This window comes from Monodelphis domestica, chromosome 3 (assembly GCF_027887165.1).
Source record: "Monodelphis domestica isolate mMonDom1 chromosome 3, mMonDom1.pri, whole genome shotgun sequence".
Classification (NCBI taxonomy): Eukaryota; Metazoa; Chordata; class Mammalia; order Didelphimorphia; family Didelphidae; genus Monodelphis; species Monodelphis domestica.
In genome coordinates this window covers 108,131,612-108,156,117 of record NC_077229.1, presented here as the reverse complement: position 1 = coordinate 108,156,117, position 24,506 = coordinate 108,131,612, and the positions used below count along the sequence as shown (strand labels likewise).

At 42.4% G+C, this 24,506-nt stretch overlaps 1 protein-coding gene across 4 annotated transcripts in view; it reads right to left on the bottom strand.

Moving 5' to 3' along the window:
• Window positions 1-24,506, bottom strand: part of TSNARE1 (t-SNARE domain containing 1) — a 298,847-nt gene that overhangs the window by 196,939 nt on the left and 77,402 nt on the right. For all 4 annotated transcript variants that reach the window (XM_016431917.2, XM_056820748.1, XM_056820747.1 and 1 more), the window contains one exon: window positions 1,953-2,450. In XM_016431917.2, the coding sequence (XP_016287403.1) occupies window positions 1,953-2,355 (403 nt within the window). In that variant the 5' untranslated portion in view covers window positions 2,356-2,450. The remainder of the gene's footprint in view (window positions 1-1,952; window positions 2,451-24,506) is intronic.

Below are 24,506 nucleotides of genomic sequence, written 5' to 3'. Positions count from 1 at the left end.
GAGGACTGTTTTTGTAGGTATTACAATTGTCACTATTAATATCAATATGACAGAAAGGAAGGGAGTTAGGAAGGAAGGTTGGACAGACAGACAGACAGACAAACAGAGACAGAAACAGACAGGGACAGAGACAGAGAGACAGAGACAGAGAACAGGAAGAGAACTCAGAGATCATCTAACATACCCTGTTGATTTTACAGATAAGAAAACTAAGACTCAAAAGAGTATTGTTCAAAGATACACAGGCTAGAACTTGAACTCAGGTCCTTTCCCTATAAACCTAGCATTGTTTTTGCTAACCTAAACCTTATATCTGCAGATAGCCCCTTCCTCTTCCCTCGGGCCAGAGCCATGCATGGCCCTGGCCTGGATAACCCATCCATCCCCTCTCCTTCACCCAGGGTCCCTGGGTCACTGGACCAGGTCCCTTTTTCTCAAGGCCAGGGTCAGGCCCATATCAGCAAAGTACCATCATCATCCTGTCCATAGGTACCGCCAGCAGCACTTTCATCACCATCTCTCCCCCAGTAGTAGACTCACTGCTATCATTATTGAAAAGCCTGAATAAAGGCTGTATCCAGAAAGAACTACACAGGTATACCTATCTTTAAGGTTAAGTCTCACTCCAGGAAGACTTTCCTGACACCTCTAGTCTTCTATGATCTTTGCCTTTTGAATCTCTGGGCTAGGCCTCTCTCCCTCTGCCCCTTTACCTCCCTCTTTCCTCTGCTATACCCTTTCTTTCTTTCCTTCTCAGCTACTCTTCCTACTGGTCCATAGCCAAAATATAAAGTTCTAAATTCATTGGTCTGGTCCCTTTCTATTTGTCCCCACAGTTTCAACCTTCATGAAGTTCTCATTGCCTTCTATCTGCAACACTACAAAATCATTCCTCAATTCTAGTCTTGGTCCTTCCAATTCTCCTATCATATACTGCCAGATTTATCTTCCTAATATATTATCTCTGATCAAATCACCCCTGCTCAGGAATCTTACACAGTTCCCCACCACTTAACAGATAATGTCCAAGCTTTTCACCATTCTCACTCATTCAAGGTCTTCCACAATCTGAACCAAGTCTTATTTCCCTCTCTCCCCTTTATCATGAACCACACATACACCATGCACATTCCTAATGGTTCAATAAGCATTTATTAAGAATCTGCTATGTGCCAGGGATTGTGTTGGGCTCTCACTCCTTAACTGCTCTGTTCCTTCTGCCCCACAATATCCCTCTCCGCTTCTCTCCTTCAGGGCATAGCTCAAGTCTCATCTCTTCTGGGGAGATTTCCTTAACCAATCACAGTACCACAGTGAACTCTTCCCTGTCTGAATTCCTGTAGCATAATTATGAACTAGGCTACCCATGAGTTCCTTGGGTAGACAGCTCATTCTCACTCCACACATTTCCGTGTCTTATTTTCACCACTAGACACTCAGCTCCTGGAAGGAGTATTTTGATATTCTAACTTTATTCCTTTCTGTATGCCCCACAGTATCCAACTGAAGGCCCTGGAGGAAGGAGGTGTTCAATAAAGCTGTGAGGTTAAGAGGAGCAGAGGGGCCTCAGGGTAGTGGATCAGGAGGCCACAGTTTTGGCTCTAACTCTGACCTTCAGCAAAACCTCCCTTTGGGCCTCGGCTCCCTCATCTGCAACTGGGGTGGCTACTAAGGTTTTTGTTTGTTTGTTTGTTTTGTTTTTTGCAGAACTTTAGGTCACAGGATGAGTGATGAAGAAGAGGAGGAAACAGAAGAAAAAAGAAAAAAGCTGGAGGAGACAAGGAGGGTAAGAAAGAGAAAATGAAAAGATAGAAGGAGAAAGGAGGGAAGAAGGCAGATGGGGAGGGAGAAAGAGAAGTCAGAAGGCTCTGCTTCTTCTCAGGACTGGCCCTGGCAGCTGAACTGGCTTTGGGCAGGTGAGAAGGGCCTGGGCTGGGGCACAGACCACTTACCTCTCAGGGCCTCCAGACCATAGCCATCCACTGGCCCAGCCTGGCAGGAGAAGGTCTTGGCCACCACCTGCTCCACGGGGGTGAGGGCCAGGGCCTGGGGCTTGCTTGAACCAGGACCATGGGCTGCTTTGCGCAGGTCCCCCAGCTTCCGCCGCACCACAGCTCGCAGATCTCGCCACTTGTGTTTCAGGTCCACTATGTCTCTCCGGCAATAGCCCAGGGCATTCACTGCCTGCAAGATGCGGCTCCAGACTCGGTACTTGCGGGTTGGCTCAGCCTTCAGAAGCCCTGTCCCAAAGAGAAGCTGGTGGTGCTTGGTCACTTTGGACACTAGCACTTCTGTTTCCTGTGGACAGAAGTTGGGCTTCCTCTTCTTGGCCCGAGCGGCACTGGGCCCAGCCATCCTGCTAGGGGGAGTAGCCAGAGTGTCCTTTTGGGGAGCACTGTTGGGGGAAGTAGGATCAGATGTCCAGTTGGCTTCCAGTGGGGAGCACAGCCCTGAAAGGCACCAAAAGGCCAAGTGTTTAATGGATTTTTGAGAGGGCCTATTCACTACTAGGGACAGTGATTCCCATGGGAATCTGGCAGGATAGTAGGATTCTGTCCTCATTTGTCCACACCTAATCACCTTCTGAATCCCCTCCCTGGTGAGGCTCCTGACAGCCAGAGTCTGATGGAGAGCAGGAGATGTAGTAGATTCTGGATTCTGTCTAGCACTTAGCCCATTATTTATAATCAAAACAGGAAAATCTGAGTTCAAATCCCACTACAGTTACTTACTAATTGTGTGACCCTGGGCAAGTCACTTAACCTGTTTGCCTCAGTTTTTTTCATCTATAGTAAGGTGATGGACACAACACCTACCTCCCAGAGTTTCAGTGAAGATCAAATGAGATATTTGTAAAGTATTTTGAAAATGTTCTGGCTAAAAAATACCAGCTAGTTATTATAAATGGAACTGAGCTTAGAATCAAGAATCCTAAATGCAATCCCTAATTGTGACATTTACTAGCTCTTATGAACCTGAGCAATTCCTTTTTCTCATTTGTAAATTAAGGGAGGAGGTAGGTAGGTCAGTGGCAATAGCTGGACCTAGAATCAGGAAAACTAATCTTCATGAGTTCAAATATAGCCTCTGATATTTACTAGCTCTGTGACCCTGGACAAGTCACTTTACACTATTTGTCTCAGTTTCCTCATCTGTAAAATGAACTGAAGAAAGAAATGGCAAACCACTCTAGTATCTTTGCAAAGCAAACTCCAAAGGGATCATGAAGAGTCAGATACGAATGAAATGACTAAATAACAACAAAATAAGGGGACAGATTAACTGGTCTCCAGTTCTTCCAAGGTCAAAATTTATGAACTCTTTCTAGGGCTCAGCTTCTCCAAGAAACTCCTCAAATTGGCTCCAGCCTCTCTCTCATTTCTTTGCATTCCCCAACTTGAAAGAGAATATATTTTAGTACTGAGTTACCATACTGGACTCTAATATTCTCCCTCAAAGTCTCATCATGGCATGACAGTGTCCTTGGGTTCTCTGAGGATATCCCAGTGAAGCACAAACTCTAACAGATGCCACCAAGTGTATATTCAAGATGGCCTCTGGATCTTAACTTTGGCCACAGCAACTCATATCTTAAGACCAAAGGGCAGCTGTGACTCCAGTCAGTACAAGGAGAGCCTGTTTGAAGGAAATCACGGACACTTAGAGTAACAAAGTGTGGCATGTTATCTAATCTCATGCTGTTAAACACAGACACAGATGTAGATACCTGTGCTGGTGTCTTATCTTTCCACCTAGACCATATCACAGAATCTCAGTCTTGGAAGGACTTCAAAGGATATCTAGCATAATCCCAACCTAATCAGGAATTCCCTCAACAATATCTCCCAGGAGCGGTCATCGAGATGCTGTTTAAAGAGAACTACTGACAGGTAAGCCACTAACTTGCAAGGCAGTCCATTCCATGTCTGGAAGGTTTTCCTCCCATCAAGCTTAAATCTTTTTTCCCAGCGCTTCTGACTACTTTGCCTCAAATACACTCTGACCCTGGAATTAGATCTAGCTATTCTCATTCCTTGTTCAAGACTTTCTACTACCATGCCCTGCACCTGCAACTCAGTTTATCATTTCATGCCTATGAATCCTGCTTCCTGAATCCATATTTAGGTCTTCATGGAAGAACCCATAACCATCACCTTTATATCACTGCCTCCTCCAGAGTGGAGTTCAGCATAAGATTATGCATAAAAAATATGTATTCATTAAATAATTTCTTAATATGAATGTAATGACATATGTGCCCATCTGATTCTCTCCTCCCCAAAATTCCCACCTGCCTGTCTCTTTTCAAGTCTGTCTGTCTGTCTCTATCCCTCTGTCCCTCTGTCTCTAACTGTCTATCTGTCTGTCTGTCTCTCTCATATCCACTGAATGCCTGAGCTGGAAGGTTTCTTATAAATCGTCCAATCCAATCCCTCATTTTAAAAGAAGAAACTGAGGTCTAGGGGTTTAAGTAATTTGCTCAAGGTCACACAAGTGGAGCAAGTAGTAAAGTCAGGATTCTATAGTTTTTTCTTTCCTCTCTCCCTCCCCTCTCTCTCTTCTTTATCTGTTCCCTTCTCTCTCTCTCTCTCTGTCTCTGTCTCTGTCTCTCTCTGTGTCTCTGTCTTTGTCTCTCTGTGTCTCTGTCTCTCTCTCTCTCTGTCTCTCTCTGTCTCTGTCTCTCTGTCTCTCTGTCCCTCTGTCTCTGTCTCTGTCTGTCTTTCTCTCTGTCTCTCTGTCTCTGTCTCTGTCTCTGTCTCTGTCTCTCTCTGTGTCTCTGTCTCTGTCTCTCTCTCTCTCTCTCCCCACCCCAGCTCAAATCTCTCTCAAAACATTTGGAAAGCCATTTGAGTAAACAGCACTTAAAAATACAATACATTCTTAGGAGGTAGCAACAATGGAGCTGAACTCCTTTCTCTTCCCCCTTTTCTTTTCTTTTGGCAATGGTTCCCCATCTCCATCTAATTCCTTGGTTGATGTGACCACTCTCCAGGCTTAGGTTCACCCTCACACACAATCTGCAGCCCCGTCAGAACTGATAAAGACTGTGAAAATCAAATGCTTCATTTCTTCCTCACAAGCCCAGAAAAGCATGAGGCAGAGAAGCATAGAGCAGAGAATGGGTGAAGGGCCAACTCTGTTTAAAGAAGCATTCTGCCTTAGTCTGAAAGGTGATACTCTATATTGCCAGCATAAGGCAGGGAAAGAAAGGAAGTGATTTCCCCAGATTCTTTCCAGTCTGGCTCTGCATGCCTGACACAGCATCTCACAGGTTCTCCTGTCTCCAGGCAGAACTGCACGTAAACCTCTGTAAGCAGGTAAGACCTTCTTTGGGACTAGCAGAGATTCCACAGTCTCCTTTGTTTACTGATACTAGTGTAGAGCCCTAACTTTTAGCTTCCTCCAAGAAGTTATACTTATAGTCTAAGCTAAATTCTCGTAACTGGTTGGCCATTCTTCCCATCTGGTGGATGGACCACTATCTGTTGGAAAATAACAGGAGGCAAGCATGGAGATATGCATAATTAGGAGCACATAGATAAATGGGATTCTCTCTGCTCCACTGAGACAGTTCTCGTGAGCCTTTTCTATCTTCCTCAGATGACTACAGGGGCATCACTGAGAATACCCAAGTCTGACAGGGGCCACTCACAAAGAAGAAACTGTCTCTTGTGGAATGGGCATGGAACTGGGAACCAGGAATCTCTGTTCACTTCCTTCTTCTTTCATGAACTGGAACTAAAATCCCCAAATGTCAGAGCTGACACAGAGCATCAGTAGTAATATAGCAATTTAAACCTCCATCCTCCAACACTGAGTAAATTCCTTCTTACTCTACATTATGTTGCAATCCCCTCATTTTGAATATGAGAAAAATAGTTTTAAATTGAGTAAATGTCTTGCCTAAAGTCATTTGATCAGGAAGTAGTGATGCCAGGACTAGAATTTGGATATTCTGACTCTAAGTCTAGCTTTCTTTCCCTTTGTTCAAATTCTCAACACATACTAGCTATGTGACCCTGGGCAAGTCACTTAAACCCTGTCTCAGTTTCCTCAGATTTAAAATGGGGATCATAATTACATCTACCTTGAAAGGTTGTTGTAAGGATCAAATGGGATGTTAGTAATGCACTTAGCACAATATGGTAGGCACTAAATAAATGCTTATCTCCTTCCCTTTTCTTCCTCTCCTTTCCTTTCTTTTTCTATTCATAATTAAACAGTGACTTCCTCATCACTGAAGGTGTTCAAGAAGAGGATACATGAGCATCTTTTGGGATGATATAGAGAGGATTGGAAATGGAAAGAGATGAGAAAAGCCCTAGGTTTTGCATCAGATGGTTTGCATTTGAATCCTGGTTCTCATGTTATAACTTGGGTACTCTTGCACAAGTCATTTAATGTCTTTGGGTCTAAATTTCCTTATCTCTAAAAGGAAGGGGTTGGACTAGATGACTTTTAGCTATGGAGTGGGAAAGGGCCTAGACATAGAATCGTTTGGGAGACCTGTATTTGAAATGTCCTCAAATGCCTAGAAGGGCCATGACCACAGGCAAGACTCTAACTTCTCAAAGCCTCAGTTTTCTGAGCTTGAATGGGAATAATAACTATTACCTGTCTACCTCACATAGGCACTAGGAAGAAAGTATTTTAAGAACCATTAAATGATTCTTTAAAAAAAGTTAAGTTGTTGTTATTCTATTAAAAGACTGACTATATTAATGTTCCCATATGGATTCTTCAGTGGGCTGATAGACTAAATGCTCTCTCAGATCTTTTCCTATTCTGAGGGATTAAGATTCTATGACCTTCTGGAGGCCATGGTTTTCTTATCTTCAAATGGGGAGAGAGTCGTTGTTCTATTTCACAGAGCAATCCTGGAAGTTCAATAATAAAATGGATAAATAGGCCTATGGCAAAGAATAAAGCAGAAAAAGAACCATTGTTTTATTAATGGTCTTTTCCTGGAGAGAGAGGTGAAAATAGCAGGGACCTGAGCATCAAAATGGGGAAGCCAGGTGGTCTGAAGGAAAGGTGGAACATTTAAGGAAGAGCTCAGAGGCCCATCCAAGAATGAGGTGCCCACCTCTTAGACCAGAGGCTCCCTGTGGGCAGGGCCCTATCACCAGGGTTGTTCCAGGTTCTTGGGTTGGGCCCATGGCAACATTGCAAGCACCATCACCACTCTTCTCAGAGAGAAGCCAGCCAAATGTTGTGCAACTCTAAATAAATTCCTAGTTATCCATTACAGCCATCACCCAGAGCAAGATACCAAAAAAATTGCATCAGCCAAAGTGATCATTACCCAAGACAACTGGGTTTTTAAAGAGTCTGAGGAGGAGGAGTCTCTAAGGAGCTCAGGCTAATAATAATAATTTACATTGGCAGTACCTCCCTAGATTCCCTGAATTTTTCACCAATTCTCCAGTAATGTATAGTCCTCCCCTCTCCCTCTCACCCAAGCCCCTTCTTCCAATAGGTTTCAACGTGAGGAACTAATTCATGGCCACTTAACATAAGTGGGCAAACAGCACAGAGAGTCAGGATCTACAACTATCTACACTTACTCTGTCTAGCAGGAAGAAGGCCCCTTCATTTACTGTTAACTAGCCACTCCCAGGCTCAAACACTCCAGTGGCTTCCCCTCAGCCCTCTGCCGAAAGCCACTGAACCGTAGAATCTCAAAAGAGCCCAACCAAGAAGGAATCCCTCCTAGGGTCATTGGATCCCAGAGATGGAAGGAGCATAGCCCTCAGCACATGTAAGCTCTCTGAGGCTAACCCAGGGCCCTGCACATAATCAGTATTTAAGAAATATCCACAAGTTGAATTTTAACTTAATGCTACCCACAAGAAGTTTCAGTGGAATCCTTCACCCCAGATGGTAAAATCCACTGGACATCCCTTAGTACTTCATCTGTTTCATTCTTAGGTACTTAATATATCCTCCCCTACCCCACTGGAGCCTGGGTTCCATGAGGGCAGGGATCACATCTATTCTAAACTTTGTATCGATCCCAATGTTCTGCACATAGTAGGGCATTAATAAATGTTGAAATGAGAAGAAGCTAGATATCACAGTGGATAGAGAGCCAAGCCTGGAGTTGGGAGAACCTGGATTAAATCTGACCTTAGACATTTCCTGGCTATGAGGCCCTGGGCAAGTCACTTAGCCCCCACTGCCTAGCCCTTATTGCTCTTCTGCCTTAGAGCTGATAGCTAGTATTTTTTTTATTCTAAAACAGAAAGTAGGGGGTTTTAAAAAGATAAAGTAATACTTTTTTTGTTTCTTTAAAAGAAAAAAATCATCTATGGGAAACTTTGGGGTGATTTGGTTCTCAGGTTGAATTATTGTGATTTTTTAAGTGACTGGGGGTCCTGACTGGTATTTCCTGTTTGTCCCTGGGTCTGCAGCATGTTTGCTGGATGCTTCGTGGAAAAATATGAATATTAATGGACCAAAGGAGTTGTCACTTTCACCAGTGGTCAGAATCACTTCAGAGATGAGGACACTGACCCAGGGACCTGACAAAGAGCACACTGATCTGGAGGAGGGACTGGGCAGGAAGGTGTATGAATACCCTAAGGTCCATAGACCCAGAAGGCCTCCTGAAGAACTTCAGAACCAGCTAAGTCTTTGGGCTGTGGTTTTCTCATTATGTAAATAGAAGGTGCTGCACCAGATAACAGTTAATGTCCATATATAACATTCTGTGTTCTAAGGCTTTTTTTTTTTTTGGCTAAAATAGTTTATTCTGAGCCTGGGAACATAGAACAGATCACTGAGCACCAACCACAGAGGGCATTATTATAGAATTATAGGCTTTTGAGCAAGAGACTTTCAAAAACAATCCAAACTCTCTTATCCCAGAGAAAGAAACAAGGAGCCAAGAGCAGTAAAATTAAAACCCCAAGGCCATGCAGGAGATGTCCCAAAGCCAGGATTCAAACACAGGGATTCACCTTTACTGTGTCAGGCATCAGGCTGGGCTCTGGAGATACAAAGATGAAAATGAAGGAGGGAAATAATGTGATTATTGTAACCAAGGAATAATGTTCTAAATTGACTAAATAAATTTATTCAAATAGAAAAAAAGATGAAAATGAAACCATCCCTGTCTTCAAGGGGCTTACATTCTCCATAACAATATGTTCACATACAAGTCAACACAAAATATATATAAAGGAAAAATGCATTAATTTTGGAGTTGAGGAATGGCACTGCCAGTGAAAGGGATGGGGAAAGATATCAAGTAAGAGATACTTAAACTAAACTCTGAAGAAAATGAGTTATGCTAAGAGGCAGCAGTGAGGAGAAAGTGAATTCCAGACATGAGGGACAGTCTCTACAAAGGCAATGAGATCTACAAAGGCAATGAGATAGGAAACAGAATGTGTTTTTGAAGAATAGCAAGAAGGGAACTGTGGATGGACCATGAGGAGAAGGAATGCACATAAGCTTAGAAAGAAACAGAAAATAGCAAAACTAGCTTAGTCAAAAGGAGCCTCAGAACACAGAATATTATAGATGAACATTAAAGGTTATCTGAGACAGCACCCTCTCATATATGAAGAAACCAGGACTCAAAGCCTCAAGTTCAAAAGAAAGTAGATAGTTTCTGGAAATGTTTACAAATTCCATTTCCAGCTAAATAAATCTTAGAAGACATTCTGGCAGACTAAGGTGGGTAGTGTTTATGGCAAGAGAAGTAGTAAAGAAAAGAAGGCTGAAAAGTGCCAGGATAGGGCAGTAGAGGCTGGGGCTTGCCAGGGGAAGGCAAGAGTCTTTGGCTGGGTAAGATACAAGGCTTAGTTATATCTTTGCCTTCAGAGATTTTACAGTGCAGAAAGCTAAATGCCTCCCTTCAAAGTTCCAAAGGCCATAATGGGGTCCAGTTCTGTCCAGGTTCTCCCCAAGAAGACAGAACTAAGCAGGAGGGGGAAATCCCAAGGAGATTGATTTTATTGAATATAATTAAGGACTAGCTACTGATAAACCATTGTGGTTGATCAGTAAGCAGAAAGGGCCACCTGCTATTTACCCATCATTGTAGACTCTAGAGCAGGGGCTTTATGATCATTTGTCTAAAGACCCCTCCATATCTGAGCTTCCATTAGTCTAGGACTCTATCATGAAAGCCTGAATAGGTGAAGTCAGCCTGTCAGTCAGGCAATTTGCTTTCAAGTATATACTATGTGGAAGGCATGGTGCTAAGTGAGAGAGGGATACTATAAATCGAAAACCACCAGCCCCAGCTTTCCAGGAGTCTACATTCTAATGGGGAGATGCGTGACCAAGTGTGTGCAAACAAGATATAGAAAGGATAAATTGGAGTAATCAACAGAAGATAGTACAGGGAGGGGTGGGGGAAGGCTTCTTGCAGATGATAGGATTTTAGCTGGGATTAGAAAGCCGGGCATAAAGGACAGTCAGGTATTCAATGGGATGCCAGAAAACCTGGACCACTTTGTATTATGATCAGATGCCCCCATATTCATTGTAACAATCCTTAGCTTCCACCCCACACACCCCCTCCCTGCTCTTGGGAATAAGGGTGACACACAGAAAGTCACAATGTTCAGTCCATATTGTAAATGATAAACATGTTATCATTATTGTCTCTGTCTTCCCATTCCAACTAGTCTGAAAATATTCAGACAATACAGAACCCTGCCCTTCTTCCCTCTTTTTTTCCATTCTTCCCTTCAACCAAGACTTCCTCAAGGTCTAAAATCCTATTATAAGAGGTGTTTTTTAATGAAGACCCCTGTTAAACTACAAACATACTCCTAGGAAGGACAACAAATTAAATTATTTAAGAGTCAACCTCCTTGGATGTCATGCTTAATATGCCCAGGGCAGTTTCCCCAAACCTCACTGGGCTACTCTCCCCAGGAAGACCATTGTCCATTTTCACTTATTATCATATACCTACTACAAATACTAAACTAACCATTCCAAGAAAATTAATATTTCTTTACTCCTAATTTACTATCTCATGTGTATGTGTATGTCTTATTGAAAGATTTCTAAATATATATAATCTTCTCTATACTTTCTAAAAGAGGGTTATGAGCATTCAGTGATCAAAAAATATTTGGTGATGATAGTCATAGGGAGGATAATGAAGACAATCCTGATGGCAATGCCAATAATGGTTATGGTAATGATTGCAATAAAAGCACCAATGTTGACTATAATAGTTACAGTGATAATGACCATGAAAGTAATGGAGGTGGTAATGATGACAATAGTGATGATAGTTATGAGAGTAATGGCACTGGTAATGATGATGTGATGGTAGTGATTGTGATGGTGATGCTGATGGCTATAACAGTAATGAAAGTAGCAGAGAAAATGACTGTGACAGCAAGTGTGGTAATGATGCTGATGCTGATGCTGATGCTGATGCTGATGATTCACAAAGATGATATTCAAAATTAGTATTATTTTTTCTGGGTGAGTCCTTGTCCCTTCTCCTTTCCAACGGGGTGTCTATCTCTATTGTGATAAGGTCCTAAGAGGTCTACCCACCTCCCTTTTCTTTATCTTCAAATCCATCCTTCACATGATGTCACTCTAATCTTCCTTAAGCAAAGATCTTATTATTTCTGTTTCAGAATTTAATCATTCAGTTGTGTTCAATTCCTTGTAACCCTTTTGGGGGTTTTCTTGGCAAAGATATTGGAATGTTTTGCTATTTCCTTATACATTCAGACTAGGATCTCTTAGGTATCATAGGAGGCCAGAGGACAAGATGGAGGGTATTAGGTACCTTGCAAGAAGGGATAGGTGTAGAAAGAGATGGAAAGATGCCTGCATCCTATGGACCCCAAGACTTTTCTCTCAAATAGATTTCACAAGGTCTGACCAATCTGTCTTGAGGCCTGAATGCATAGGACTTTGGCCACCCTAATAGCTTGCACATGAATGGAGACTTTCTGTGGAGCTCTGTGATCATGGCTAACAGAACTTACCACCTACTGAAAAAAGACTATAATTTTATAAAAAGGGAGTTATCTTATGACTGCTCCCTTAGGTAGGGGCAGCTAGGTAGCTCTGTGAATTGAGGATCAGATCTAGAGACTGGAAGTCCCAGGTTCAAATCTGACCTCAGACACTTCCCAGCTGTGTGACTCTGGGCAAATCACTTAACCCCCATTGTCTAGCCCTTACTGCTCTTCTGCCTTAGAACCAATACTTAGTATCAATTCTAAAGGGGAAGGTAAAGGTTTAAAAAAAAAGACTGCCCCACCACAGACTTCACTATTTCTGTTTGTCACCCTGTCTCACATGTATACAAGATTACTGCTGACTCTTCTAACTTCCTCATTGCTCATTTCAAATCATTTCCCAGCTCCTATTGACTCTACTGTCAAACTATCTCACTCATATGTCCCCTCCTCCAGTCCCTCTGTCTCTACTATTGCCTCGACTGGCATGTCTGTTATTTGACTGTCTGGACTAATAATATCCCTTTAACAGGTTTTCCTGCCTCTTCTCTCCTCCTTCCTTCCTGCATATTGCTGCCAGAGCCATCCTTTATAATGCTACCAAAATAATCCTCTTTATGTAAAGATTTGCTCATAGTACTCCTCTACTCATAAGCTTTCAATAATTCTTCAATGTTTCCCAAATGAAGCTTGAACTCCTCAAGCAAAAACTTCCCAGGGAATGTGAGAAGTGAAAGTCTGAGCAATTGTTCAGAGAAGACAAAGAAGAAAAGCTTTTTTCCTTCTAATGATACACTCCAAAGGGGATGGCCTTAATTGAAAGGTCAGGTCCACAGTCTTAGTGGCAACCTCAAAGTCCTTTTCCTTGTCCTCCTACCAAGTACACCAAGCCATCATGGGTCATAGTTACATAAGAGTTTGGTAGCCTTGACAAGAGAGGTCCTCATAGGCCTTCAACTACCCAAACTCTTCAAGTGACATCTTCCAGGAAAACTAGCCCATAGGCCTTTTCTATGAGCTAGAGAACGAAACAAACTCTAAGTTAAGTGGCAGGAGACTTGGTATAATGAAAAGTGAACTAGAACCACTCAGAAGACCTGTGCTGAAGTACTGGTCCTCCTATGAACTGTCCCCTTGATGGATATGGACTCTCTGGGAGTCTCTATTCTCTCACTTAAAAAATGAGGATGGTGACCTATTCACCTCTAAAGTCCTTTCCAGCTCCAAGAGTCTACAGTCTAAGGTTTCTTCTGCTTCTGTCATTCTGTATTCCAAGATCCCTTTCTCCGAGAGCCTGCAACTCACTCTGATTCTGGAAAACAGGAAGAGTTGGAGGATTAAGGCTCATATAATGAGGAAATTATGGCCTAAGGAAGGGAAGAGATTTGCCAAAAGTCACTCAATGATTACGGCAATGGCAATGTCCATGCCCAAAACAAGGACACAGAGTTCTTCTCAATGCTGTAGTCCTAGGGAAAGTTGTTTAACTTTCCTATGCCTTACCTTCCTCACTTGTAAAATGAGGAAGCTGGACTAGGTGACCACAGAGATCTCTTCCATTCTGAGAACTATGATTTCCCTGTGTCCCCATGACCTGAGCATACAAGGTAGGAGAGACCTTAGGGACTATCTGATGGAGCTTCCTTCCATATCTTCTAGATGGAGAAACTGAGGTCCAGAAGGAGGAAGAGACTTGCTCAAGGTCACCCAATGCATCAGTAAAAGCAGGGGAACTGTGGCAGAGACAGGTTTAATGAAAGGCACTGATTCTCTGGACAATGATTTCCTGCTAAAGGGCAGGACAAGTGCTGATTTAAATCACAGATTTATCGTTAGTAATAACAATGATTAGTATTTGACCTTCCACTGGTGTAGTGCTTTTAATGTTCACAAAGTGCTTTGAAACTGGAGGGTGACCAGGATGGGGAGGGGCTGGAAACCATAGCTCAAGAACAGATGGCAACAGTAAAGTCTAGAGATGACTGAAGGGGACACCATCTTGCCTTCAAATATCTTAAGGGCTGTCATGTCAAAGACTGATCTGACCTGCTCTGCTTGACCCAAGAGGGCAAGGCTTGAACAAATGGGGGAATTAGGGGTGAGGAAGAGTTGCAGCGTGATAAATTTCAGCTCAGCTAGAGGACAAACCTCCTAACAATTAATGTCCAAAGTGGTCCAGGCTGCCTCAAATAATAAGTTTCCTATCACTGCCTGTAGGACCATTTCCCAGAGATGTGGCAGAGGTCAATTAAGGGTTGAGATCCCTGATGCCCCAGGCATCCAGGTGATGGCACAAGAGTTCTGGGCATGGGAATCAGGAAGACTTGAATTCAAATGTGGTCTCAGATACTGACTTGCTGTGTGACCCTGGGCAAGTCCATCAGCCTCAGTTTGCCTCAGTTTCCTCAACTGTAAAAGAAAGATAATCATAGCACCTATCTCTCAAGGTTGTTTTGAGGGTCAAATGAGATAATAATTGTAAAGAGCTTAGCACAGTGCTTGGTACATAATAAGCAGGATATAAATGCTAGTCATTTGGTCAAAGTGACTCCTCTAAGTACCATCTACATCTATAATCCTATGAACTCTGAAAAATGGGTCAGTCTGGACTCTTTAATCAGAACCAGGGAAAGGAGATGGCAAGGGTTGGGCTGAAGGTCACCTTGTGAAAAACACAATGGTTTCTTTCAACATCACTCCTCTCTTCGACTCTAAGATTCTATGAATCTGGGACCACACATGGAGCTGGGCAATGCTTTACCAAAAGATTAAGACTTGCTTGTGGTCACCCTGTAAAATGACAGGAGAGATGTGACAAGAACAAAAGCTTTTAAGACCACCAGAAAGGTGCTCACTCCAGTGGGCCACAATAGAATATGAATAATATTTCATTATCCTTTTGAGCCCAGGGGTCATAGCATCATAGATCATGGATATCTAGTTAAACTCTCTTTTTACAGCTGAGAAAACTGAGGTCCAAGGAAGTTAACTGACTGAAAGAAAAGTCTTTCAGACTAGGTGGCATAATGGAGAGACTGCTAGATCTAGAGGCAGGAAGAATTTAGTTCAAATCTGATCTCAGACACTTACTAGCTATATGACCTTGGGCAAGTCACAATATAAGTTTGCCTCAGTTCCTCCTTCTGTAAAATTAGAGTAATAATATCACCTACTTCATAGGGTCATTGTGAATGTCGAAATAACATGTTTGAAATACTATGCAAACTTTAAAGTGCTACATACATGCTAGATCATTATGAAAGAGCATGGACAGCCTTTGAAACCAGGACTGGCATCCTTGTGCTTTGTGACCTTTGGGAAGTCACTTTACATCTTTGAAATTCCGTTTTCTTTCCTGTAAAATGGTAGCAATAATCTCTGTCCAGGGGCTATCATAAGAGATATGCTCTGTATCTATCCCAAGCCAAAGGTCAAGTGACAAGTTCAAAGCAAACTCTACAACATGAAGCCAACTCATTCCCACTCCAGTATAATACATAAAAGGTACTAAAATTAGAATGCAGAAGAATAACAATTATAACTCCACAGATACTCTCCTCAGATACCTCCTTGTGATATTGGGCTGACCCTTTGTGCTTAAAGGCTGTGTGCTCCATCAGAAGGTCCTGCCAAGCTGGAAAGGCTTCAAAGGAACAGCCCAGCCATGAACTTCTTGCCTATCTTCCAGAGAACAACTAATAATGATGCAAATAACTCATATTGCTAAAACACTTCAAAGTGGACAAAGGTTTAATCACAATAATCCTATGATGGGTGGTGCATATTGTATTCCAATTTTACAGAGGAATAAACTGAGGGATGGAAAAAATCAAAGCTCCTATAGAATCTCACCACACTTATCTGCCTTGGCCCAGAACTCTCTTCATCTGGGACAGTGATGGCAAACCTCTTAGAGACTATGGGCCATGCCCCACCCCAGAGACCCCATGCTGCCTACCAGTGCACCCCACCCCTTACCCCAGACAGGGGAGGAAGTGCTCCTATTGGGCTGCTGGGCCGAGGGGTGGGTGAAGTGAGGAATGTCCTCAAGTGCATGGAGAAGGGTAGGAGAACAGCTCCCCTGAGTTCCTCTGCCTTTCTAGTAACAAACTCTGGCAGGGGACAGCTCGAATGGCTTTTTTGGCACGTATGGATCTAGGAAGATCACTTTGGCCCTATAATTCACAAATCAGAAGAACCTTCATCCATGCAGCCTTTCTCTCGGATTGAAGGGTTTCTCCCAGAGCCTCCATGTAAGGAGGGTGCCCAGGCCAGCTATCTCTTCATTTCTCTCCAGGCTATACTCTGGATTCCTTCATCACTGGCCCTGAGCCCCAGGTACCTTTCTTGACTTGCCCTATCCCTTTCAACTTCCTACTATTATGTGTTATCTTCCCCCATTAGAATATAAGTTCCTTGAGAGCAAGTATTGTCTTTTCATTTGTATCTGTACCCTCAGCTCTTAGCGCAGTACTTGGCACACAGTAAGTGTTTAATAAATGTTTCTTTACTGATAGACTACTATAGAGCTGATATTTTAGAGGTTGACCAGTCTGGGGGGTCCTTAATCTAGTGCTTGAATAGATTCCAAATGGTCTTGTGAACTTGGATTAAAAAAAAATTACATCTTTACTTTCACTAACTTCTAACTGAAATTTAGCATTCCCTTCCATACTCAAAGGCAATTAGATCCTAGTGAATAGCATTGGACTTTTAGTCAGAAAGGTAAAAATGCAAATCCAGCTTTAGACTTACTAGCCCTGTCACTGAGCAAATCACTTCTCTCAGTCTCAGTTTCCTCATCTGTAAAATGAGCTGGGGAAAGAAACGCCAGACTACTCCAGTATCTTTGCCAAGAAAACCCCAAATGGGGTCACAAAGAGTCAGACACAATTGCAATGATTAAACATCAACAAAACTACCTAGGGTTGCTGTGAGGATAAATTGAGATAATATTTTTAAAGTGCTCCTCAAACCCTAAAACACCATATAAATTCTAGCTATTATGCGTCTTGTAATTATTGTTATTACAGTATTTGAAAAGGGGTCTAAAGGCTTTACCAGATGGCCAAAGGGATTTATGATGCCAAATAGGTTAAGACATTGGATCTAGTCCAACCCTAGGATAAGAAAAAGTACTTGTCCCTAGTTAAACAGCTGATGAATATCAGCCAGTACAGAAAAGTGGGATCTTCAGATTCCCAGGTCAATGTCCACACCCACTGTTCTCTTAGGCTAAAACCGGAGGGTCTCATTACCCAGTGCTGGCCAGCATGGAGGGAATTTTATACTGAGTCATTCATTAATTAGGCCACGTACAGAAAGGAGTTGAGATCTGCATCAGTGAAGCAAACATCCCACTGGTGAAAGTACAGATCCTTTAAATTCATGTTATTATTTTAAGGTAGGCAAAGAAGAACTAATTCTCCTTAGGTCACAGCTAAGGAATCTGGGGCCCAGAGATTAAGTGACTTGGTCAAGGTCACTCTTGGAGCCCTAAGGAGAGCAGAAGCAAGAACCCAAGGATCTGAACTTCCAACTAGGGCTATTGGAGTGGTAAAAGGCTCTGCCCCAGCCCACCCCACAGCCAGAAACAAGAGCACCAACAAGTAGCAAGCTGCAAGCACTGAATGAAGCCCCCAGATTTCTCCTCCTTCCAGGCTAGGGAAAGTGAAAGGCAATGAATATTCATGACTTGTGGCAGGTTAGGGAAGGGGGAGGAGGGAAGAGTAGAGCCTGAAGCCCAGGCTCCTAAGCTGACTTGAAATTTAATTTTGCTGTTCAGTGGAATATGTAATGTGTCTGTATTTGCTTAGCGGACTGAGAGATTGAGGCCATTCAACACCCAGAGTTCACAAAGAGATGGCAGATAGAAGCAACACATTGCGCAAAAGGGAGTCAGGCCCCACCACCCATTGGACTTCTCCTTTTTTGTCCTCCAACAGGAAACTTAATATAGGTAGCCCCTTCTCTTTACATACACCCCCACCCAAAGGAGAACCCATAGCCAAGAGAAGACATTCCCGAGAGACTGGATCCATCCCATTCCATAAATAAACACTGTTATCATCAAGTTCCCCCATTAGTATTCTATGGCTCCCTACTGCCTGCAAGAGATTCATTCAGTATGGTCTAAAGGAAGAGAACTGGATTTTGAGTCATAAGACTGAAGTATGGATTTCTGATATTCTCGTCATTGGCTGTGTGACCTTGAATAAATCTCTTCTCCCTGTCTGGGCTTCATTTTCTGGGGCTTAATGAGATAACCTCTAAAGACTCTTCCAACTCAAAATCTTATCAGCCTAGGATCACTCAACAAGTCTGATTCAACATACCAGCAAGCCTCTGCACCACATGCTGAAGAAATTACAAAGATAAATAGGATCAGAGATTGAGAGAAAAGGAAGGAAACTTAGAAGTCATATGGTCTCCTCTACCTCTAGATGGGGAAACTGGGGCCCAGAAAAGTTAAGTAACTGCCCAAGATTACACAGGGTATAAGAGGCAGGGTCTAGATTTGAATCTGGGGCCTGTGACTCCTAACAATCATTCTCTTACTGGAGTTTATAATCACAGTTCCACACCTGCAATCAAATGTTCTAGTAAACTCCTTCTAGACCTGATCTCTCACAGAGCTTTATGTTCCAACTGGGTCTTGTAAAAGGTAATTCTTTGTTCTCTGAGTTTACACTTGTGAAAAAGGAATTCTTTATTCTCTTTGTCTAGTTGGAGTTAACATTTTGGTTAACAATAACTTTGAATCAACACAAACTTGAACCAGGAAGAAGAGCTCTCAAATCCCTTAATGAATTCACACCCTACTTAGTGCTAGGTTAGAACCAAGCAAGATACTTAGAGAGCTCCACCCAATTTTCTAACTCAGTCAGAAACTTCCTTTTAAGAATACACAAGAGTCATACCCTCAGAAATTGTGAGCCCCCTGGGCAGTGCTAGACAACTTGGAAGCTGTGATAGGCCCCTATGAAGAGGGGAGGAGACAAGAAGCTACTATTAAAAGGCCCTAAATTTCTGAGGTTAAGGAGAGTGGATTCCAAGAAGAGAGTCACTCCAAGATGGAAGTCAGCTTCAAGAAGAAGGTCAGCTCAAAGAAGAAAGCCAGCCTCAGGAGTCATCTTCAGCTCTAGTCATTGTCTTGACCTGCTTCTAAAAGGGAACTTGGGTGACTGGATAGCTGGTTTTCCCTTCCTGTCTTCTGGACATAGTTTAATTCCAGTTGATAGCTAACAAATCCTGCCTAAGCCAAGCACTGGAACAATATTTAGTTAGATAGGTTAATGTCTTCTCTACCCTTTTGTATTCCTCTGCTTTCACTCTTTCCACCTCTTCTGTAAATAAAAGATTTATAATTTTCATATATTTAGCCAAACCATTCATTTTGACATTCTGGTTCTCATTCAGCTCTTCTGTCTGGAAAGCCTGCCTCTACTCTAATACTTCAAGGCCCAGCTCAAATTCTACTGCCTCCAAGAAGCCTTCCCTGACTCTCCAAAGTGATCTTTCTCTCTACTGAAATTCAACTGCAGTAATAATAGTGATAATTATTATTATTGTATTTATATAACACCTGCTGTGTTCAGAGCACTTCATTAATCACTTTAGAAAAATAATCTTATTTGTTCCTTACAGCCCTGGGAGGTATTATGATCCTCATTTTAAGGATGAGGAGATTTAAATGTCTAGGGGTCACATAGCTAGTAAGAACATCAGAAAGCTGGATCTAAACACAGGTCTTCTTCTTTCCAAGTGCAGTACTCAGTCACCTGCAATCTCTATTCATTTCTATGAATTGTGTGATATGCAAGGAAAGAATAATGACACAGAGTCAGAATACCTGGTTTAGGGCTCTGGTATTAACTCTGCATACCACACTGGATAAGTTAATTCCCCTCTCTGGCTCAAGTTTATTTATTTATTTATTTGTTTTTAATGAAAAGGAAGTATGAGCAGTCTCAGGGCCCTTTCATGCCCTGACCTTTTCTTAAACCACAGAGCTCTACATCACTGTTAAAGATTAATATCATACTTACTAGGGTCACTGTTCTAAGGTCCTTTCATGACAAACCAACAAAATTCACACTATGAACACACATGCTCAGTGCTGGGGGAGGGAGAAAGGAAATTTGGCTAAGCTACAGACCACATTCTGAAATAGATTAGAGCCAAGTGAGTAAATATACCAGCAACATAGAGAACTCAAAAGCACAATGAGGGCTAGTCTCCACCTGAGATTTCACTGGCAGAGGGGGAGCTCAAAGGAATTCCCTCTACCAATAGGAGCTCCCACAGGAACTCTTTTTGCCAATAGGGGCTCCCAGAAGAATTTCATCTGCCATTAGAAACTCCCAGTCAGGAACTCCCTCTGCCAATAGAAACTCTCAGAGCTACTCCCTCTACCAATAGGAACTCCTATTGAGGAAATCCCTGTACCAATAAGAGCTTCCAGAGGAATTTCCTCTGCCAATAAGGAGCTCCCAATAAGGAACACCCTCTGTCAATAGGAACTCCCAGAGGTACTCCCTCTACTAATAGGAACTCCTAGAGAATAATTACCTCTACCAATAAGAACTGCCAGGGGAATTTCACCAATTTCACCCAGGGGAGCTTCACCAATAGAAGCTCCAGAGCAATTTCCTCTGCCCACTGGAGCTCCCAGTAAGAAACTACTTTTGCCAATAGGATCTCCCAGAGGAATTCCCTTTACCAATAGGAGCACTCACAGGAGCTCCTTTCACTACCTCTACCAAAAGGAGCTTCCAGGGGAACACCCCCCTGACAATAGGAGCTCTCAGGGAGGAATGTCTTCTAGGTAATTTGTAGTTTTTGCTGGTTGCCTAGCACCTGGAGAGATGGATGGATGAGGTCACCCAAGGTCATGGGGGGGGGGGTTCCTGGCTCATCACCCACTCTTCCAGGATGCTGCTCTAAATCTACCAAAAGTTCACAAAATAAAAGTCCAATGTGAATTCCCCAAAGCAAAGTTATTAATGATGTGAAGGTTCTAGAAGGCTTCTGGGAAGAGGTGGCATTTTGGTTGTGCAAAGGTAGGTAGACAGTCAATAAGTAGAGCTGAGAAAGGGCATTCTAGGTATGAGGAGACCAAAGAGCAAGAAGTCAGGAAAGCACAAGCATGGCCAAGGGAGAACAAGATGTACAAAGGCAAATAATTAAAGTTAGGTCCTAGACTGAAGACTGTGAAAGAACTTTAATAGGAAGAACAAGAAAGTTACTGCAGGTTTTTGAGGAATAACACGATCAAATATGAGATTATGAAAGAGTATTCTGGCAAGGCTATGAAGTACAGACTGTAGGGGTTGGGAGAAGTTAGAAATTGGAGGCAGAAAGACCTGTAAAAAGCTATGATAACCTCTGACTCATGAGAGGTGAGGGGTGTAAGGAAGCTCTGTAGGAGGACTCTTGAATAAGGAAGAAATGACAGTGGATTCTGAAGATGTTTTAGTGATAGAATCAATAGATCATGGTAATAAAATGGATGAGATACTTAAGGGAAAGGGTATGTCAAAAGTACCCCAAATTTACAAAAAAAAACATAGGATTAACATTCCAGATTCTATTCTAAGGCCCCTTATAGCTCTGACAGTGTCTGCTCTAAGATCCCTCCCAGTTCTGATATTCTATTTCCTAAGACATCTTTTAGATCTGACAGTCTCTGTTTTAAGGTCCCTCCCAGCCCTGACATTCTGTGCTCTAAGGTCCCTTATAAGTCTGACATTTTATGATGTAAGGCCCCTTCCAGCTGTGACAGCCTATTATTATCTCTATTATTGCTGTTTTGCATCTCTATTTGAATCTTATATTGTTACATCTTTTCAAGTGTGTCCTTTCATTCATTTAACTAACATTTCCTGTCCCCCACTGCATGCCCAGCCCTGTGCTCAACACCATAGAAGATAGAAATGAATAAAGTATAGCACCTGCTTTTGCCTCCTCTGCTATATTACAAGCTCCCTGAGCACCAGGACCACATCTAATTCATCTCTGTCTCTGCATAGCCCAGAGCACAAGGCCCTTCACAGAAACAACATTCAATAAATATGAATGGATGGATGGGTGAATAAGTAATACCAAGCACCTTTATGTCCCCTGAATCAAATCCTTCTTTTAGCTGCTGAAGAAGGAAGACAGAGGAAGAAGACACAGGTCCTGCCACTTCTTCACTCCAAAGCACAAGAAGGCAGAGTACCAAACTCCTCCCAATGCTTCCCTTTACAGAGGGCAGAAACTCTCTCAGCTCACTCCACTCTGCATCTACTACCCTGCCTGGCATCAACTCCTTGAAGCATCAAGATGCCCCTGAGCTGGTTCTGACCAATATTCTGTCCTCTCCCTCTTTTCTGCCTCCTTTTGTGTGTTGTCTCCCCTCTCCTCCATTAAATGATAAGCTCCTTGAGAGCAGGGTCTATCCTTCTTCTTATTAATGGTATCCCCAGTGCTTAACACAGTGCCTGGCACATAACAGAGCTTAATAAATGTGGACTGGATTGGACTGGAAGTTTATTCTGGTTGCAGAAAGAGGGCTCACCATCAAGAAAAGACCAAAGCAACAACAGGTCAGGAACAATGTATAGGACAGATAATAAGTATTTTAAGAGTTCAGGAGGTATAGCTAGTACTTCCTAGATGTGAACCTGAGCAATTTATTTAACTCCAATTATCTAGCCCTTACTGTTCTTCTGCCTTGGAACAGATTCTAAGAAAGAAAGAATTAAAAAAATCACAGGAGGGCAAGATTAGGCTGGATGTAGAGGGATCAAGGAAGGCTTCCTGTGGAGGTGAGAAGTGGTCTCTTACTTTTGTTTCAGAATGGTTTTAGAATAGGAAAAGAGAGTTTAAGGGAAGGTGCAAGTGAACAGATATATGACCAGATCTCTTCCACTCCTACATTAGTTCATGACTTCATTACATCTTACCTGGTCTACTGTGACAACCTTCACATTAGTTTCCCTACTTTGATTGTATTCTCTCTCAATTCCGTCTTCCACACAACTGCCAAATTAATATTCCTGAAGCACAAATCTGACCATGTCACCCCCTACCTAAATATCTTCAGAGGTTCCCTAGGAGGTCTTGGGTAAAATACAAAATCCTCAGCTTAACATTAAAGGCCCTCCACAATCTAGTTCCCATATACCTTCCAGGTCCATTTCACATTATTTTCCTTCAAATACTCTCTGTTCTAGTCAAACAGGCCTGCTGGCTATTTCCCCCCACAGAGACAGCATTACTATTTCCCCATGTAGGTGGTTCCCAGGTTGCTAAATGAGGAGAGGGAATAAATCAACTCAGTCACATCAGGCTTCCATAACCATCAAGGACCCAGACATTGAGCCTCTTGTTAGCAAGCCATCATGACCTAGCCTAGGAATGGAGATCCACTACCACCTCAGAGGGAGGAAGTCAAATAAACATCAGAAGGAGTGAATAAGGAAAGGTATAGCAATCTCTGTCCTATTACTAGTAAACCTTTCCTTCTCCTCCCTTCCTCCTCTTCTGTGATTTGAGTCAAAGACTACCTGGGCAAAACCTCCCTTCCCCAGATACTGGTCCCATTTCCCTAATAATCCCTATTCACTTCAGCCTGCCCCTTTCCAAGTCCCTCTCCCATTCTTCCTTCCCCTTCCACTGTATCCTCTGGAACCCCCTATTCTTTATTGTTAATAAACTGCCTTGCATATGAGACATGCTCTTATTCTCCTGCCATATTCTTGTAATCATAGAAACCTAGTTTGTCCCCAAAGGCCTTGTAACTCTAGCCAATCCCTCCAATATAGCTCTAGGACTTTCTCTTAGTCCTCTAATCTTAAAAAATGGGTCAAGAGGAGAAGCAGACATGCCTCTGCTGCCTCCACCTACTACACACATACACTCACGGATAGACCTTCCCTCTGAGATTCCCTCCAATTTAATCTATATATCTTGTATGTCCATAATTGTATGTAGTCCTCCATTAGATTTTGAGCTTCATGAGAGCAACAACTAGCATAGGATAAATATTGAATAATATTTGTTTAATAATGATAAATAATAACATTTCTATAAATATAATAATAATTAATAAATACTTGATTGACTCACTGCCATATCCAGATTTTCCCTCTGTTGTCACCACTTAAGCAATTCCTTCTCCTGTTCCATACACCTTTATGACCAGATCATGGTATCTGTTATCTCCCTTGCCCCACCATTACTCTCTCTCTCATTTCTACTACCCATTAATAAATCAATCAACAAGCATCTAATAAACACGTATTATGTGTAAAGCCTTATGCTAGGTGATGGGCATTAAAGAAAAAAAAATTAAACCATTCCTGACCTCAAAGAATTTACATTCTTTAAGGAAAGATAATGCAAAGTATGTAAGTGTATTATTCCTCCTGTGGACCTTCTTTTCCTCCTTTCCCAAGAACATAAGCTCTTTGAGAGCACAAACTGTTGCCTAGAGGGAGGCAGCTCCTTGATGGTGGCTAATGTTCTAAAATTGGAGCCTAGAAGATCTCTTACCTCAGACACTTA